Genomic DNA, 19,921 nt, shown 5'->3' with positions numbered 1-19,921 from the left:
ATTGGTTTCCTTTAGTAGTGGTGTCTTGCAGCAATTCGACCATGAAGGCCCGATTCACGTCTCCTCTGAACAGTTGATGTTGAGATGTGTCTGTTAATGTGTGAAGCATTTATTTGGGATGCAATCTGAGGTGCAGTTAACTCTAATGAACTTATCCTCTGCAGCAGAGGTAACTCTGGGTCTTCCTTTCCTGTGGCGGTCCTCATGAGAGCCAGTTTCATCATAGCGCTTGATGGTTTTTTCAAAATTCTTGACATTTTCCGCACTGTCCATGTCTTAAAGTAATGATTGACTGTCATTTCTCTTTGCTTATTTGAGCTGTTCTTGCCATAATATGGACAGCCCTATTTGTTAAAAGACTATCTGTATACCACCGCTACCTTGTCACAACACAGCTGATTGAAAGAAGTTCCACAAATTAACTTTTGACAAGGCACACGTGTTAATTGAAATGTATTCCAGGTGTCTTCCTCATGAAGCTAGTTGAGAGAATGCCAAGAGTGTGCAAAGCAGTCATCAAGGCTAGAGTGTTTACTTTGAAGAATCTCAAATATAAAATATATTTTGATTAGTGTAACACTTACTACATGATTCCATATGTGTTATTTCATAGTTTTGATGTCTTCACTATTATTTTAAAATGTAGAAAATAGTAAAAAATTAAGAAAAACCCTTGAATGAGTAGGTGTGTCCAAACTTTTGACTGGTACTGTATTTCATAGATTACAGTATATCAATGGAAAACTGTTCAACAAGGCTTGTTGACTCCTGGATCTTATTCAATGGAAGTTACAGTAGGTCTTTGTTCAACCATCCACACACATTTCCCCTAAGAGATTCTCAGCCAGTTCACCCGTGATACAAGTCAGTATTCGACGTCCATCCATGTCTGAGAATGGTGGATGGGCGTCTTGCATCTCTTATTCCATAGCTTGTACGTTCGAATCCAGCAATAGAAAGTTGTTTTTGATATTTTCTGTTTTAAGCCTATCCCAAACCTTAACCCTTACCTTAGTCATTCAGAGTTAATGCCTAACCTTAAGAATTTTGGAGTTAATTCCTAAACTTAACCCGAACACATCGAAAATTGACGTTTGGAACAACTTCAAAATTGTATGTTTGAGTAACATGGAAGAACACCTAATTCTGATGTGAGACCATGCACGCTTGTTGGATTCTCTACTTGTACCTCAGGGGTACAAATAGCCGCAGGCTCCAGTTCCCAAGAGCTGCAGGTTCTTCTGGCATGAAAATGTATTTATCCAAAGAGGCCTTACAGCAAAAACTAATATGATTCAAAGAGGTAGATTCCCCGAATTGGGGAAAGTCACGCATATACAAATAAATTATATGCTTAGTCATTCCTTTCCCACTTTAATAAAGCCAGCAGTTCTACAAACAAGGTCAGTTTATAATCAGTTAATCAGGAAAGATAATGCGCAAAGACCAGCTTTTGAAGATAGCAAGAACAAGGTGAGAGGGGCGTAATTTTCCCAGAATGAGATAAAGCCTTGGTCTCTAAGGAAACAGAGGCTAGATAGAGATGTTTTCAATAACAGTGACAGTCACAGCACTGTAAAATAATGATCTCCGAATAGTATGGTCTGTTCTCTGATAAAAAAAAAACATCCTTCTTTCTTACAAGAAAACAATGATATTCTATCTACAGGTCATGGGGTTATTATAGGTCAAGTAGTCAAGCGACTGGATTACGTTTTTTTGTGTCTTGATGTGTGATAAGATACAGTGTCCTGAAAAAGTATTTGCATCTGAAGGTGGCACAACCAGTTATTGAGTGTAAGGGGGCAATTACTTTTTCATTGGGTGTTGAATAACTTTGTTAATTAAATAAATGAAATAAGTATGTAGTTGTTGTGTTATTTGTTATTTCATGTTCCCTTTATGGAATATCAGGTTTTGGCTGAAGAGCTGATAACATTTAGTATCAAAATATGCAAAAGTCAAGAAAATTAGAAAGGGGCAAATTCTTTTTCACGGCACTGTGATCACTTCCATGATACTGGGTCATTACCTTTTGATTCTATGGTTATTACTATTTGAATAGCTGCTAATAAGAGGAAATCGATCACATGATACGTTACGTGCTAGTTTGTTAACATTTGTTAAACCGTTTTATACTATCAGATTGTCAAATGACATAATTTAGTGGAGAAAGACAGGTGGACACTGCACTGTAAAATACACTTTGTTCCTCATCTTGAAGTGTTGAGAATGAAGATAGCCAATAGGAAAACAGACGGCAGGGTTTACCAGCTTTTTAATCACAGTTCAAATGTCTTTAAACTTGTAGTACAGGTCAGTGACTTCACCAAGTTTACAAATATAAATGAATGAAAATAACGTGCGTTTCCTTTGGCTGGCACAGAGCCAAACTTCCTCAGCTTTCTGTTGTCCTTATAGCCCCTTTAACTGTTTCTCTGGGTTAAAAAAAAAAGTTGCACACCCATGCCGAGCACAATATCTGAGCAAATCTGACCACAGCTTTGTATAGTAGGACAACATGGGGGGCTGACATATCGAGATTACACTCAGTGATGCTGATGCCTCATCTCAAGATTACGTTTGGTGATGCTGAAGCTGAAGCCTCTGACCACAAACTCCCTGCTGCAGAACACACAGCAAATACACCAGTGTATTTAACGATTGGAGTGTTAAATGTAACACTTTCACAGAGCATATACAGTGGGGCAAAAAAAGTATTTGGTCAGCCACCAATTGTGCAAGTTCTCCCACTTAAAAAGATGAGAGAGGCCTGTAATTTTCATCATAGGTAAACTCAACTATGACAGACAAAATTATTTTAAAAAATCCAGAAAATCACATTGTAGGATTTTTTATGAATTTATTTGAAAATTATGGTGGAAAATAAGTATTTGGTCAATAACAAAGGTTTCTCAATACTTTGTTATATGCCCTTTGTTGGCAATGACAGAGATCAAACGTTTTCTGTAAGTCTTCACAAGGTTTTCACACACTGTTGCTGGTATTTTGGCCCATTCCTCCATGCAGATCTCCTCTAGAGCAGTGATGTTTTGGGGCTGTTGCTGGGCAACACGGACTTTCAACTCCCTCCAAAGATTTTCTATGGGGTTGAGATCTGGAGACTGGCTAGGCCACTCCAGGACCTTGAAATGCTTCTTACGAAGCCACTCCTTCATTGCCCGGGCGGTGTGTTTGGGATCATTGTCATGCTGAAAGACCCAGCCACATTTCATCTTCAATGCCCTTGCTGATGGAAGGAGGTTTTCACTCAATATCTCACGATACATGGCCCCATTCATTCTTTCCTTTACACGGATCAGTCGTCCTGGTCCCTTTGCAGAAAAACAGCCCCAAAGCATGATGTTTCCACCCCCATGCTTCACAGTAGGTATGGTGTTCTTTGGATGCAACTCAGCATTCTTTGTCCTACAAACACGACGAGTTGAGTTTTTACCAAAAAGTTATATTTTGGTTTCATCTGACCATATGACATTCTCCCAATCTTCTTTTGGATCATCCAAATGCTCTCTAGCAAACGTCAGATGGGCCTGGACATGTACTGGCTTAAGCAGGGGGACACGTCTGGCACTGCAGGATTTGAGTCCCTGGCGGCGTAGCATGTCACTGATGGTAGGCTTTGTTACTTTGGTCCCAGCTCTCTGCAGGTCATTCACTAGGTCCCCCCGTGTGGTTCTGGGATTTTTGCTCACCGTTCTTGTGATCATTTTGGCCCCACGGGGTGAGATCTTGCGTGGAGCCCCAGATCGAGGGAGATTATCAGTGGTCTTGTATTTCTTCCATTTCCTAATAATTGCTCCCACAGTTGATTTCTTCAAACCAAGCTGCTTACCTATTGCAGATTCAGTCTTCCCAACCTGGTGCAGGTCTACAATTTGGTTTCTGGAGTCCTTTGACAGCTCTTTGGTCTTGGCATTAGTTGAGTTTGGAGTGTGACTGTTTGAGGTTGTGGACATGTGTCTTTTATACTGATAACAAGTTCAAACAGGTGCCATTAATAAAAGTAACGAGTGGAGGACAGGGGAGCCTCTTAAAGAAGAAGTTACAGGTCTGTGAGAGCCAGAAATCTTGCTTGTTCGTAGGTGACCAAATACTTATTTTCCATCATAATTTGCAAATAGATTCATAAAAAATCCTACAATGTGAATTTCTGGATTTTTTTTCCTCATTTTGTCTGTCACAGTTGAAGTGTATCTATGATGAAAATTACAGGCCTCTCTCATATTTTTAAGTGGGAGAACCTGCACAATTGGTGGCTGACTTAATACTTTTTTGCCCCACTGTATGAGTCCCACTGATCCAGTGTTAAATTAACACTTGAGAGTATTGAAAGAAATCCCACTGTCTTCAGTGTAAGAAGTAGACCTCTGGCTGACCAGCATCCTAACGAAAGATGTAAACATCCATAAACAAAGAGGATAGAATGTCTTGCGTGAAGAGAGGGTAATTTGGGTCCCATCATTAGCGCAGACTCTTTTATACAAAGTCCTTACAGTTTACCATGTAATTAAATCTTCAGTGTAGCATAAAATGTTGGCAAACATAATTAATTTTCTCAGCCAACATCCTCTCCTCATGAGCGGGCTGCGTGCCATAAACCACAGAAAAGGAGGAGTAGAAGACAGAGGAATGATAAGAGGTATGGAGCGACCGTAGGACAGAGGCGTAGATATAGAAAGAAATCCCAGCTCCTGTGTGTTGTTACTCTCTGCCCCTGAGTTGCCATGGCGACAGGATGCCTGGCAACGGCCTTCAGTATCTCTGATTGAGGGAAAGATTAAGACTGAAGAGGAAAAGGGCAGAGAAATAAAACAGTAAGAACTGACTGGATGAATACAGAAATGTGAAAAATAAAAACGAATCAGGGAGGGAGGGAGTGTGTGAGGGAGAGAGTAATGCTTGAGAGGGATAGGCATTTTCTGGGAGGAAAAAATATGCAGAGAAATATTCATTGGGGCAGGGATTTTAGCTATGCCTGATGACTCATCCTGAATTTAATTTAGCTGCTCTATCGATCACGCCATACATCAGTCTGAACCTGTTGTCCTAGAAGTCGATTGAGCTGACATCAAAACGATGTGATTCGTGTAGGTCAGTCTGGCCCAACCCATCGGTTTCTGGGACTAATCAAAATGGTTTGAATGTGTTTGCATTTGAGAAGTAGCTTGGGAGGGAGCAAATCCAGACTTACCATGGTGAAAAAACGTTAGTGGGCGTGGCATTTGTCCAGAGTAATGCGGATGGGAAGACAGGCACATTTTTGCTTGTCTTCTTAGAGGATATTGTGAGGGATTGGCTTTCCCAGTGCCAGTCCTGCTATGGCACTGGCATGCACTAGGGTTGAATGGCAATCTGGTTACAGAGATTTACCACCCAAAACCACTCCCTTTTCCCGGGATAAATAACTGCGAGAAACCGGTAAATTATTAAGACACATGTCAGTTGAATGTATTCAGTTGTACAACTGACTGGGTATCCCTATTTCCCTTTCCCTTTATAATAAATTATTTATATCAACAGCATGACGTAAAATGGAATTGTTCAATTATATGTGAAACATCTAGGAGCTACAACGGCTCAGCCGCGAAGTAGGAGGACACAAGCTCACAGAACGGGACCGACGAGTGATGAAGCTCGTTAAAATTGTCTGTCCTCGGTCGCAACACTCACAACTGAGTTGCAAACTGTCTCTGGAAGCAACGTCAGCACAATAACTGTTCGTTGGGAGCTTCATGAAATGGGTTTCCATGGCCGAGCAACCGCACACAAGCCTAAACTTGTGCAAAACTCGCCTCCATTGGACTCTCTGGAGTGATGAATCACACTTCACCATCTGGCAGTCCGACGGACTAATCTGGGTTTGGTGGATGGCAGGAGAACACTACCCGACCCAATGCATAGTTCAAACTGTAAAGTTTGGTGGATGAGGAATAATGGTCTGGGACTGTTTTTTCATTGCTTCGGGCTAGGACCCTTAGTTCCAGTGAAGGGAAATTGTAACGCTACAGCATACATTACATTCTTCACAATTCTGTGCTTCCAACTTTGTGGCAACAGTTTGGGGAAGGCCCATTCCTGTTTCAGCATGATAATGCCACTACAAAGCGAGGTCCACACAGAAATGATTTGTCGAGATTGGTGTGGAAGATCTTGATTGGCCTGCACAGAGCCCTGACCTCAACCCCATCGAACGTCTTTGGGATGAATTGGAACACCGACTGCAAGCCAGTCCTAATCGCCCAACATCAGTGCCCGACCTCACTAATGCTCTTGTAGCTGAATGGAAGCAAGTCCCCGCAGCAATGTTCCAACATCTAGTGGAAAGCCTTCCCAGAAGAGTGGAGGCTGTTATAGCAGTAAAGGAGGGACCAACTCCATATTAATGCCCATGATTTTGGAATGAGATGTTCAACAAGCAGGTGTCCACATACTTTTGGTCCTGTAGTGTTTTTATTTTATTGATTTATTTTTATTTCATCTTTATTTAACCAGGTAGGCCAGTTGAGAACAAGTTGTCACTTACAACTGCGACCTGGCCAAGATAAAGCAAAGCAGTGCGACCTAAATAACAATACAGAGTAACACATGGAATAAACAAACGTACAGTCAATAACATAATAGAAAAAAAAGTCTATATACAGTGTGTACAAATGGTGTACAGAGGTAAGGCAATAAATAGGCCATAGTGGCGAAGTAATTACAATTTAGCAAATGAACACTGGAGTGATAGATGTGCAGATGATGATGTGCAAGTAGAAATACTGGTGTGCAAAAGAGCAAAAAAGTAAATAAAAACAATATGGGGATGAGGTAGGTAGATTGGATGGGCTATTTACAGACGGACTGTGCACAGCCGCATCGATCAGTTAGCTGCTCGGATAGCTGATTAAAAAAAAAGTTAGTGAGGGAGATATAAGTCTCCAACTTCAGCTATTTTTGCAATTTGTTCCAGTCAATGGCAGCAGAGAACTAACTGGAAGGAAAGGCGGCCAAATGAGTTGTTGGCTTTGGGGATGACCAGTGAGATATACCTGCTGGAGCGCGTGCTACAGGTGGGTGTTGTTATCGTGACCAGTGAGCTGAGATAAGGCGGAGCTTTACCTAGCAAAGACTTATAGATGACCTGGAGCCAGTGGGTCTGGCGACGAATGTGTAGCGAGGGCTAGCCGACGAGAGCATACAGGTCGCAGTGGTGGGTGGTATGGGGCTTTGGTGACAAAACGGATGGCAATGTGATAGACTGCATCCAGTTTGCTGAGTAGTGTTGGAGGCTATTTTGTAAATTACATCGCCGAAGTCGAGGATCGGTAGAATAGTCAGTTTTACGAGGGTATGTTTGGCGGCGTGAGTGAAGGAGGCTTTGTTGTTGAATAGGAAGCCGATGTGTATACAGATGTGTACATTGTATACAGATGTCCTAGCCTACCTCTTTCAGGAAATACATTCAATGCAGTATTAGCCATATATTTAGTTAATTAATGATGGGTTATGAATAATAAGCTTCTAACTAGCCTCTGTATCTTGCGCAATTCGCACGCACCTGTGCTCCGCTGGCCACTCTAGACTAGAATAGCTTGCTGGCATTTTTGGCATTTCTTATACCAGTAGACCATTTGAAGAGGCATGCAAGCTCTTGTTTTCTGAGTGCAGACAATAGAACTAACGGGTCGTTTGATAGAAGAGCGAACGCACGATGGCGGTGGTCTATAGCAGTTATTTATTCAGACCCATGACCATTCAATCTTTGTGAAGAGAAAGCCGTCTGCATCTAGTCCTATATTATTCAAGCATGTCATTAGAATGATGAAGATGGGCCTCCCGAGTGGCACAGTGGTCTAAGGCACTGCATCGCAGTGCTAGCTGTGCCACTAGAAATCCTGGTTTGAGTCCAGGCTCTGTCGCAGCCATCCATGACCGGGAGACCCATGGGGCAGCACACAATTGGCCCAGCGTCATCCGGGTTAGGGGAGGGTTTGGCCGGCAGGGATGTCCTTGTCCCATCGCACTCTAGTGACTCCTGTGGTGGGCCGGGCTCAAGCACGCTGACACAGTCATCAGGTGTACCGTGTTTCCTCCAACACATTGATGTGGCTGGCTTCCGGGTTAAGAGTGCATTGTGTCAAGAACCAGTGCGGCTTGGATGGGTTATGTTTCGGAGGACGCACGGCTCTCGACCTTCGCCTCTCCCGAGTTTATACAGGAGTTGCAGCGATGAGACAAGACTAACTACCAACTACCAAAAAAAGTTTTTTTTTTTTTTTTTTAAGAATGAGGAAGATAAGGACAACGGAACTTATTTAATTTAACTGTTGAGGAATGAATGAGGCAACAATAGAGAAAGAAAGAGGAGGTAGGCTAATAACATTAGGCAAAATATTATGAAAGGCATACAATGCATTCGGAAGGTGTTCAGACCCCTTGACTTTTTCCACATTTTGTTTTTCTCATCAATCTACACACAATTCCCCATAATGACAAATCAAAAACAGGTTTGTGTATTAAAAATAAAAAACTGAAATATCAAATGTATAAGTAGACCCTTTAGTCAGTACTTTGTTGAAGCACCTGTGGCAGCAATTACCGCCTTGAGTCTTCTTGGGTATGACGCTACAAGCTTGGCACACCTGTATTTGGGGAGTTTCTCCCATTCTTCTCCACAGATCCTCTCAAGCGCTGTCAGGTTGGATGGGGAGTGTCGCTGCGCAGCTATTTTCAAGTCTTTTCTCAGATGTTCAATCAGGTTTAAGTCCGAGGACTGGCTGGGCCAATCAAGGAAATTCAGAGACTTGTCCCAAAGCCACTACCACCTGCGTTGTCTTGGCTGTGTGCTTCCTGTCTGAGGTCCTGAGCGCTCTGGAGCAGGTTTTCATCAAGCATCTCTCTCCAGTTTTTGCTTTGTCATTATGGGGTATTGTGTGTAGATTGGTGAGGGAAAAAACGATTTCATCCATTTTAGAATAAGGCTGTAATGTAACAGAATGTGGAAAAAGTCAAGGGGTCTGAAATCTTTCCATATATAGACAGTTGTGTGCCTTTCCAAATCATGTCCAATCAATTGAAATCACCACAGGTGTATTCCAATGAAGTTGTAGAAAGATCTCAAGGATGATCAATGGAAACAGGATGCACCTGAACTCAAGTTCAAGTCTCATAGCAAAGGGTCTGAAGACTTATGTAAATAAGGTATTTCTGTTTTTTATTTGTAATAAATTAGCAATATTTTCTAAAAGCCTGTATTTGCAATGTCATTATGGGGTATTGTGTTTAGATTGGGACAAAAAATATTTAATCCATTGTAGAATAAGGCTGTAACGTAACAATATAATAGGCCCTATTGTATTTGAAAATTAAAATCGAATTTGCCAGACTATGCTTGTCTTGGCTGGCGTGTGCTGCACCAACATATCCTGCACCAGAATTGCATGTTCCCTCAGCTTTATCATGTTTTGAACGAGGTGCGTAATACCAGTTCATATAATAAAGTATAATACAATACGGTACAGTAATACAGTTCACACTCAAAATGATTAGCCTACTGGAGATTGTGTCATTTATTTACTCAAGACAGCATATACAGTTGAAGTCGGAAGTTTACATACACCTTAGCCAAATCCATTGAAACTCAGTTTTTCACAATTCCTGACAAGAAATCCTAGTAAAAATTCCCTGTCTTAGGTCAGTTAGGATCACCACTTTATTTTAAGAATGTGAAATGTCAGAATAATAGTAGAGAGAATTATTTATTTCAGCTATTATTTCTTTCATCACATTCCCAGTTGGTCAGAAGTTTACATACACTCAATTAGAATTAGGTAGCATTGCCTTTAAATTGTTTAACTTGGGTCAAATGTTTCGGCTAGCCTTCCACAAGCTTCCCACAATAATTTGGGTGAATTTTGGCCCTTTACTCCTTACAGGGCTGGTGTAACTGAGTCTTGAGATGTTGCTTCAATATATCCACATAGTTTTCCTGCATCATGATTTCATTTATTTTGTGAAGTGCACTCGTCCCTCCTGCAGCAAAGCACCCCCACAACATGATGCTGTCACCCCCGTGCTTCATGGATGGGATGGTGTTCTTCGGCTTGCAAGCATCCCCCTTTTTCCCCCAAACATAACAATGGTCATTATGGCCAAACAGTTCTATTTTGTTTCATCAGACCAAAGGACATTTCTCCAAAAAGTACGATCTTTGTCCCCATGTGCAGATGCAAACCGTAGTCTGGCTTTTTTATGGCGGTTTTGGAGCAGTCGATATAGGACTCGTTTTACTATAGATATAGACACTTTTGTACCTGTTTCCTCCAGCATCTTCACAAGGTCCTTTGCTGTTGTTCTGGTATTGATTTGCACTTTTCACACCAAAGTGTATCTAGGAGACAGAACGCATCTCCTTCCTGAGCGGTATGATGGCTGCGTGGTCTCATGGTGTTTATTCTTGCATACTATTGTTTGTACAGATGAATGTGGTCCCTTCAGGCGTTTGGAAATTGCTCCCAAGGATGAACCAGACTTGGCTGATTTCTTTAGATTTTCCCATGATGTCAAGCAAAGAGGCACTGAGTTTGAAGGTAGGCCTTGAAATACATCCACCGATACACCACTAATTGATGTCAATTAGCCCATCAGAATCTTCTAAAGCCATGACATCATTTTGAGGAATTTTCCAAGCTGTTTAAAGGCACAGTCAACTTAGTGTATCCAAACTTGTGACCCATTGGAATTGTGATACAGTGAATTATAAGTGAAATAATCTGTCTGTAAACAATTGTTGGAAAAATAAACTTGTGTCATGCACAAAGTAGATGTCCTAACCGACGTGCCAAAACTATAGTTTGTTAACAAGAAATTTGTGGAGTGGTTGAAAAAAGAGCTTTAATGACTACAACCTAACTGTATGTAAACTTCCGACTTCAACTGTAGCTAGCGACATCTATGGGCCTTTATGTTTTTCTATCGTGCTTAAAAATGTAGTATCCTTTATGTCATATATGTATTGGATAATGACACAATCATTTTGGCTTTTTTAGGCTTGGGCACATAAAATGTCAGGCTTGAATTTTCTAACAAAATTCTAATCAAATCCAGACATAGGCTATTTCCTGTATATGCTTTATATGTTTTTGAACGACACTTCCGGTTTTGGGGCAAAATACCGAGTTACCCGGGAGAAAAGTCGTTTTTTTCTCTGGATGGAACATTTGTAAAACACAGGGAAAATATTCAACCCTATCATGCACCCTTAGCCAATGCTATCTCTCTCTCTGTCTCGCTGTCTCTTTTGTCCGTCTCTCTCTCTCTCTCCATTTTGCTTTAGTCATTGTCTCCTTCACCGCAGCCATGCATCCAATCTCTATGTTATAATTACGACACAGCCATATGCTGCAAGCTGCCCTTCACCTGTGTTTCTGTCACCTTTAGATCTAATCATAGCTCTTTAGAAGGGATAGCAGGAGTCTTATCCTATCACGCAAAGTTCATGTCGGTGTCGGGAAGAACTCTGCCAAGCTACAGTGTTCTATTTTGTTGCTTTAATTGCTAACTTCTCTGTTCACTTCAGGTATGGTTCTATTAGTGGAAACGGCCATCATTGAAAGGTCATATTGACAGTTTACTGTGACGAATAGTCATATCTGATATGAACGTCCAATTAGATGTTATTATATTACGTGTTTCAGACGAGCTCTTCACAGCTGAGAGGATGTAGCTTAGTGGTAGAGCGCATGCTTTGCATGTATGAGGCCCTAGGTTCAATCATTGACATTGAGCTGCCAATCTCAGCTGGCAATTTTACAGGGCAACAGGTAGTCTAATGCTTAGAGCATTGGACCAGTAACTGAAAGGTTGCAACTTCTAATCCCTGAGCTGACATTATGAAAAATCTATCGACGTGCTGTTGATAATGGCAGACCCTGGCTGTGTCTCGGGGAGATTGTGGATACGCAAAAAAACCACATAAATAATAGAACAAATATAAGCACCCACCAAATGACTATTTTCTTTATAAGCACACAATATATAACTTCATGAGTGATAGATGCCTTCAATAGAAAGAATAAATAGCTCAAAAAGAGTTCATCATTCCATGATTGAATTATAGGTTATTTTATCAACAAAGAAAGCCGTTGCTACCAACAGATGTCTGTAAATTGTCAAAAAGGGAAAATAAAAATCGTAATAAACCGAGGTCACGTCTATTCTCTTTTATACTCAAGCAATATTAATGAGAGTTTCTGATGTTTCGGATTATATTTGTTATAAATATGAACAATTTACACATATTAAGAATGCGCTGCTGACCCTTTCCGTAGTCGTTCTAGTCTTACAAAAACGAATCAGATGAATGTATATCTCCGTTGTTAATGAACGAGCGCAGAACAGAACATGATTTACATCTCACGTCTGTCACTTGAAGTAAAATGCACTGTCTGACTAGACCTTTTTCTTAGAAAGCTAATTGCATTGGTTTTCATTTCTCATTTCTAGCATTGGTTTTCATTTCTCATCTCTACTGTACTCTAGCGGTTTAAGTGCTAAGCCCAAGGGCACTCAACAACCTCCTCTAGTTGCATTTGCACACCACTCAAGTCTCCAAATATGGCGTTACAGATATGCCATGGTTTATTCATGGTAGTAAGTCTATGTACAGGAGAACAGATCGGTCGGTCTCTCGGTATTGGATGTTTCAAGTTAACATTCATTCAGTCCAACACTCATTCACTAGCAAGTGATTCAGCTTGTAGCTTGTTCAATTATTTTCAATATCAACCTTGATGCTGAACTTTATCTTGGCATTGACATATAGATCGTGAGAAAAAAGAATTGCATCATCCGCTACTGCTGAGATGTCTAAGAACATCGGGAAAGAGCTCACTGTGACAGACAGACTCACCCTTTCCAAAATTATGTGGGACATTGTTGCGTTAGCATCCACAATGATTGTGGCAGTCTTATCATCGCGGATCTCCTTGAGAAGGGGTGTGGGATCCTGGCTGTCATCCAGCATGCGAACCGATAGTGTCTCCTTGGAGATGAGGAACTGGCGTAACAGTCTCTCCAGATTTAATAAGCCTGTGGGGACAGGGACGAAGACAGTGATATTATTATGAGCAGGTAGACAGTTAATCTCCTAAAGGTAATGAATTTCTGGGTATTAAAGTCACATTTCTGAGAACTAGCACTCAATTGAATGAGTTAAAAATACAAAGACATTTTGTGTGAGAAACACCATATTCATAAAAATAAAAATGAATATTTTCAACCTGTCTCTGACGAGACATGACAATGTGCTTTTTTCGCTCGATAAACAAAAAGTACATTTTTATGCCTTGTTTGTCAATAACACAGTCATTAAAATCCTTAACACCTAAAATAATTTATATGATGACCTGAAATAACGTCTAATTGTAAAGAAATTAATTGCTAGGTGCTATTCTTAAACACCACCTCCAGCATTTAGTTCCCAGGACCGCATTAAAGAGATTGGATATTGGTTCATTATAAGTGAGGCAATGAATATGTTTCCAGTGGCACTTTATTGAAACTTGTAATACAATTACAATACAATGGATACAAAGCCTTAATCATAGTTGAAAAATTAATTTTTGATATAATCCCTTCGCTGATGGTTTTTCCGCTTTTATTTATGTTATACAGTTGAAGTCGTAAGTTTACATACACCTTAGCCAAGTACATTTAAACTCAGTTTTTCACAATTCCTGACATTTAATCTTAGTAAAAATTCCCTGTCTTAGTTAGGATTACCATTTTATTTTAAGAATGTGAACTGTCAGAATAATAGATTTTATTTATTTCATCACATTCCCAGTGGGTCAGAAGTTTACATACACTCAATTAGAATTTGGTAGCAATGCCTTTAAATTGTTTAACTTGGGTCAAACCTTTCAGGTAGCCTTCCACAAGCTTCTCACAATGAGTTGGTTGAACTTTGGCACATTCCTCCTGACAGAGCTGGTGTAACTGCGTCAGGTTAGTAGGCCTCCTTGCTCGCACACGCTTTTTCAGTTCTGCCCACAAATGTTCTATAGGATGAGGTCAGGGCTTTGTGATGGCCACTCCAATACCTTGACTTTGTTGTCCTTAAGACATTTTGCCACAACTTTGGAAGTATGCTTGGGTTCATTGTCCATTTGGAAGACACATTTGTGACCAAGCTTTAAATTCTTGACTGATGTCTTGAGATGTTGCTTCAATATATCCACATAATTTTCCATCCTCACGATGCCATCTATTTTGTGAAGTGCACCAGTCCCTCCTGCAGCAAAGCACCCCCACAAAATGATGCTGCCACCCCCGTGCTTCATGGATGGGATGGTGTTCTTCGGCTTTGGTCTCCTCCAAACATAACAATGGTCATTATGGCCAAACAGGTCTATTTTGTTTCATCAGACCAGAGGACATTTCCCCAAAAAGTATGATCTTTGTCCCCATGTGCAGTTGCAAACCGTAGTCTGGCTTTTTTATGGCGGTTTTGGAGCAGCGGCTTCTTCCTTGCTGAGCGGCTTTTCAGGTTATGTCGAGATAGGACTCGTTTTACTGTGGATATAGATACTTTTGTACCTTGTTTCCTCCAGCATCTTCACAAGGTACTTTGCTGTTGTTCTGGGATTGATTTGCACTTTTCACACCAAAGTATAGTTTATCTCTAGGAGACAGAATGCATCTCCTTCCTGAGCGGTATGATGGCCGCGTGGTCCCATGGTGTTTATTCTTGCGTACTATTGTTTGTACAGATGAACGTGGTACCTTCAGGCTTTTGGAAATTGCTCCCAAGGATGAACCAGACTTGTGGAGGTCTACAATTCTTTTTCTGAGGTCTTGGCTGATTTCTTTAGATTTTCCCATAATGTCTGCGTTTGAAGGTAGGGCTTGAAATACATCCACAGGTACACCTCCAATTGACTCAAATTATGTCAATTAGCCTATCAGAAGCTTCTAAAGGCATGACATAATTTTCAGGAATTTTCCAAGCTGTTTAAAAGCACGGTCAACTTAGTGTATGTAAACTTCTGACCCACTGGAATTGTGATGCAGTGAATTATACGTGAAATAATCTGTCTGGAAACAATTGTTGGAAAAATGACTTGTGTCATGCACAAAGTAGATGTCCTAACCACGTTGTCAAAACGATAGTTTGCTAACAAGACATTTGTGGAGTGGTTGAAAAACGAGTTTTAATGACTCCAACCTATGTCTATGTAAACGTCCGACTTCAACTGTATGTTTCCAGTGGCACTTGACTGAAACTATGCATTCGTGGGAGTCAAGACATACAATATATTACATTACAACTGAGACCAGAATTGATTATAGTAAAAAAAAAAACATTTACATATAATCAATGTTTTCTTCTTTTGGTTACATGCAGCAGCAGCTGCTCTTAAAGCACTATGTGTCCCTACTTGAATCCTAATGCCTTAAACGGTTTGTCTAGAAACGCAAATCATCAGCAATGACGCCTGTCTGCTCTGAGACTATCAGCTCTGTTACCTGTTGAGTTACTCAGCATAACTGTGATGAGGCTTAAAAACCTGCTCAATCTCCATTGCCTGTTTGCATGGCATCACATGCCAATTTCACATTTCGTACATTACACTAGACCGCACACTTCGCTGCTCAGTGTCCACAGCAGGAGTTGCCCCTCCTATCGTTCCCTTTTCATTCAGCCAGTGGAGAGGCAATCTCAGGAGAGACCCGTTTAGTGTTCAGGCTGTGCACGATTCAAAGCAACGGAAATAAAATGTGGGCGTGTACATTTTCATTTCACAATCTCTTTTGTGGCCCTGACCTATGTTGCACCTATTCTGGCAGCCATGTCGCTTCCACGTTTCAGGCTGTTGAACCCATGCTAGAACATCATTATGCTAAAACGGGGAGGCACTGTTTCTCGGTTAGCCGTGGAATAAAGGAAGACCCTGGAAGGTTAGAGACGTGTGAAGTCTGTTTTCTTTGTGGAGGCTGTGCTGCTGCTGCCTGCAGCGGTCGGTGTGTGATATTGCCATGTGGTGTGCCTCATTAACACGGGCCACACATACTGTAGCTCTGCCTGACGCTGCCTCTCAGGCAGACAGATAAAGGCAGGGCCTGCCACTCAGTCTGGGCAGCCAGTCATTTCCCCCTTTCACAGGTCGTCACATTTCACTGGGCTCTCACAAAGCCCCGACTCTCATCTACCTTCCTGCACTCAGTGCCTCTATGCAAATACACTGCTCAGGCAGGACCAATGACAGGTTCATGCCAGTGTCACAGCTCCCAACTGGCTGCATCCTAGTCTGTTGAACTGGGCTGCTGGACTCCTGCGGTCTGGGAACCCTGTACTGTACAACCAAATGGGTGCAGTCTGCAGAATTTCATGGCATTCCACAGGACAAGATGGATCTACTTGTTAAACAGGCCGAACCTAAATGACTATGATAAATCGGGTGATACAATCGATTGACGAGCGGATGGAAGAGAGTTAAATTGCTTCAATGTAGTTTTCCCTCCAGGCCAGCAGCATTCGTTAACTAGAGTGCTTGGGATAGGACATGCGCTAATGTCTAGGCATTCGTAGCGTGTCAGTACATGAACTTATCCTAACCTGAATATAACCACACAGGTCAAAAAGTCGATAGTCTATCACTCTCTCTTATATAAACAGTTCAGCGTGTCAGTAGCGCTTGTTAATGGACAAGGACGGGGAGTTTGGGATGTTGTGGGTCTGAGTGATCCTTTCTCATCATTCCCCGTTGAAAGGGAACTTTCTTCCATCTTTCATCCTGGTAGACGAGCAGACAGCCGACCAGGGCTCTCCTCTGCTTTGTTCTCATTAGACACCAAAGAGAGAAAAAAGATAAAGAGAAGAACCCCCCCCCCCCCTCCAGAACCACACATCAAAATCCCATTACGCTGCGTATTGCATCAAATTAATGTCTTTGGGCAGGGAAAAGGAAGGGGAAAAATAGAAGAAAAACCAGGGAGAGCCAATGGAGGAAGCTCACTCTCATCCCTCTGTTTAAGAGCATTTGGTGGAGCCATCTTTTCTCCACAGTTTCCTCACTCACTGCTCTCTTTCAGTAGGGAGGAAGTGCAACAGAACTGACAGCACAGCAAACTATTTATTCTGATGGGGACATTTACGGTCTGCTGTTACTGGAGCTGTAAATATATCATAATCCGTATTGAAACTTTCTTTGAATGTCATCACGTCGGGAGGATTGCTCAGCTTGATCCCCGGACAACAAACAACAAAAAGACAGCTAAATTATTTCATCACCCCAGTTAACCGGTCTGTCTTCCCAAAGAGTGTATTGATCCAGCTCTCTCTGGAGACAGAGACATTCTTGATCAACTTTAATTACAGGTTACTCATGACATTTTCAGAGCAGCGAGTCGTATCGTTGAGCAAACATATCCTATAATTGTTCCGCTCCAAGGAGACACAAACGTCTACCGTGACAGTTGTGTGCCTTTAAAACCTGTTGATGAGTCTTCTCTCAATAAAAAAAACATCATGAGCTGGTTGCCGAGGTGCAAGTCATCAGAGAAGTCAATTCAGGTGTTTTTAACATTCAAAAGGTACTACTATTTGCTTTTCTTCCAGCTCATTCAATTCAGAAGGATAAAATGCTACGTTAGGTGATAGCGGATTCATAACATAAGCTGTATTGTTGACCAGGATGCCCTCCCCTCCCCAAGAAGTAGAGTGTGGGTGATCGGTCCCCTCCCATCCTCCTGCTACTCGCCAGCTGACCTCCCATGCACAAATCTCCCTGTTAACAAAGTGCTCCACTTTCTCACACAGTCCTCCTCCACCCCTGCGGCTAGGCTCTCTATGTCCAACTGTACTACTCCATGAGTGCGGTGAATCCACACACAACCACATGGCCATCGATAGCGGTAGGCAGGTTAGCTAGATCAATGGGTTTCCTTCTTTGCGCTACCTGTGCCTTTGGGTGGGCCTCTCTCTCTGTCTCTCTCGCTCTCTCTCTCAGCCAGGAAGCCAGGGTCAGGCTGGGAAATATTCATGGCTCGGCCACGCTCTATTAGGCTGTCACCGGCCGCGGTGATTAATGAGCCCAGCGTCGACCGTCTTGGGGCCTCTGCCAGCCAGTAAACGGTACCGTGGCTATTGCTACAACAGCACATTGCAGAGCCCAAGCCATCACGGGTATTTTACAGTGGCGCTGCAGAAGGGTCACATGGCAGAGCAATCACTCTGCCTCCGCTCCCCACGTGCAATTCCAGTAGTAAGGTTAGATTCAATCAGCTAAAGTGACTAGCATCCTTGTCATTGACGAGGAAGGGAAGGGCCATGCTCCCCATGCCTTATCGATTCCCCCTTAGCCCACACGGACACAGACAGGAGCTCAGACAGAGACATACAAAAAGGAAACCGCCATAATAAAGTTTGAGGTTTCTTTCTCACACAGCTTGTAGATGGTGAGATCGCCGCCCTTCATGGGTATGTCGATAATTCACAGCATTTCACTCTTGCGAGGCACGGAACTGTCATGTGTCTTTGGGCTAATTACCAACATCGTTTGATGAGCTCTCAAATGAACGACAGATTGAAAGGAGCACGCTAAAACACCCAGTGGAAAATAACAACTAATTATCTAGTTTTGACACTGGCAGTCATTGTCAAGAATCAAAGTCCATGCAGTTCTGAGTCACTAATGTCTTTAGCCTTTGGTGGGCGTTTAATTTTCCTTCTTCCCTCTTTTCTTCCTTGTTATCTCAGACTGAGGTGTTACCCGAGAAACAAACTGGCTTGGATGAGCACAAACGTCAACCATTCTTTTCTGAAGTTGGTTGGGAGAGTTGAATGAGGGGTGGGGTTGATGGTGGGGAGAGAGTGGGTTGGGGGGCTCGTGCCAGCTGAGAGCACCTTGGTTCTAATCGAGAGCAGGAATCCAGTCGCCACACTTCAAAGCCCTAAGCTGATTAAGGTGAAAGTTGGCCTGTAGCAGATGACATCAATGTGACTTTGTACGGGCACTTGTAATTACTGATTCCTGTACGGAGAAGGGAGGAAACAGACTGGGATTTAATCTTCCATACTTATTGTCTCACTGGAATAAAAGAGAAAGATGCATTAATGGCCTATGTGAAAAGCAAAGTAATTTGCCTGCATTTTGCCAGATGACTCATTGTGGGGGGAAGAATTATGCAAGAGTAAATGCATTTGGGTTATACATAAGCTTGAGTGTGGGTGTATCCACTGAAGGGTGATTCTGATCGACGGTAGGGGGGGCGGTACCTCCTGTATAAACACAATGCACAATGGCCAATGCAGACATCGGATTGACCATGCAGCGCAAAGCAGCCCTCTCTCCCACCAATTGTGCACATGCATTTTTCATTACCTCATCGTGTGAATTGTTTGCATTTGATTGTTAGTGTAGCTTATTTCAATTCCCCATTACATATATCACGAGTAGTATATTTACTGTTAATTCCTAAAATGTCTAATCTTTGTTTGGTTATGATCATTTCTGTTTAATGCATTCAACGTATTATTATTCCAGTCTTACCGTTCTCATTGTTTGCAGAGCGCACAACCTATGCTATACTTGTGAGAAACACGTTTTAGTTTACATCATTACATTTAGGAGTTTTGTCAATTCAATTTAGTAATTGTCTTATATTTGTAGTGCTCCTGTCAATGTTGGGGACGCGCACCTGATTACGCATAGACGTATACAGGCCTATAAGCTACCTGGCCTGCGTGCAAATGTGAGCGTATAAATGTGACCATATGGGGATCTGATAGTAATTCTGATTGGCTTAATGCACCATCCCTAATGAGCAGCGCAGCTTCTCAAAGTACGAAAATGTCATTCTCTGATCCAGTGGAAACCTCATAAAATATGCCTACCCACCCGATTACTTCTTATCA

General features: G+C 41.9%; 1 protein-coding gene across 1 annotated transcript in view; it reads right to left on the bottom strand.

Moving 5' to 3' along the window:
• LOC110503540 (glutamate receptor ionotropic, kainate 4-like) overlaps positions 1-19,921 on the bottom strand; it is a 433,335-nt gene that overhangs the window by 94,481 nt on the left and 318,933 nt on the right. Inside the window, exon 7 of the mRNA XM_036961231.2 lies at positions 12,914-13,092. Coding sequence (XP_036817126.1) covers positions 12,914-13,092 — 179 coding nt within the window. The remainder of the gene's footprint in view (positions 1-12,913; positions 13,093-19,921) is intronic.

The sequence above is a fragment of the Oncorhynchus mykiss genome, chromosome 24 (assembly GCF_057628025.1).
Source record: "Oncorhynchus mykiss isolate SJ-2025 chromosome 24, ASM5762802v1, whole genome shotgun sequence".
NCBI lineage: Eukaryota > Metazoa > Chordata > Actinopteri > Salmoniformes > Salmonidae > Oncorhynchus > Oncorhynchus mykiss.
This window is presented reverse-complemented; position numbering and strand designations above follow the sequence as displayed.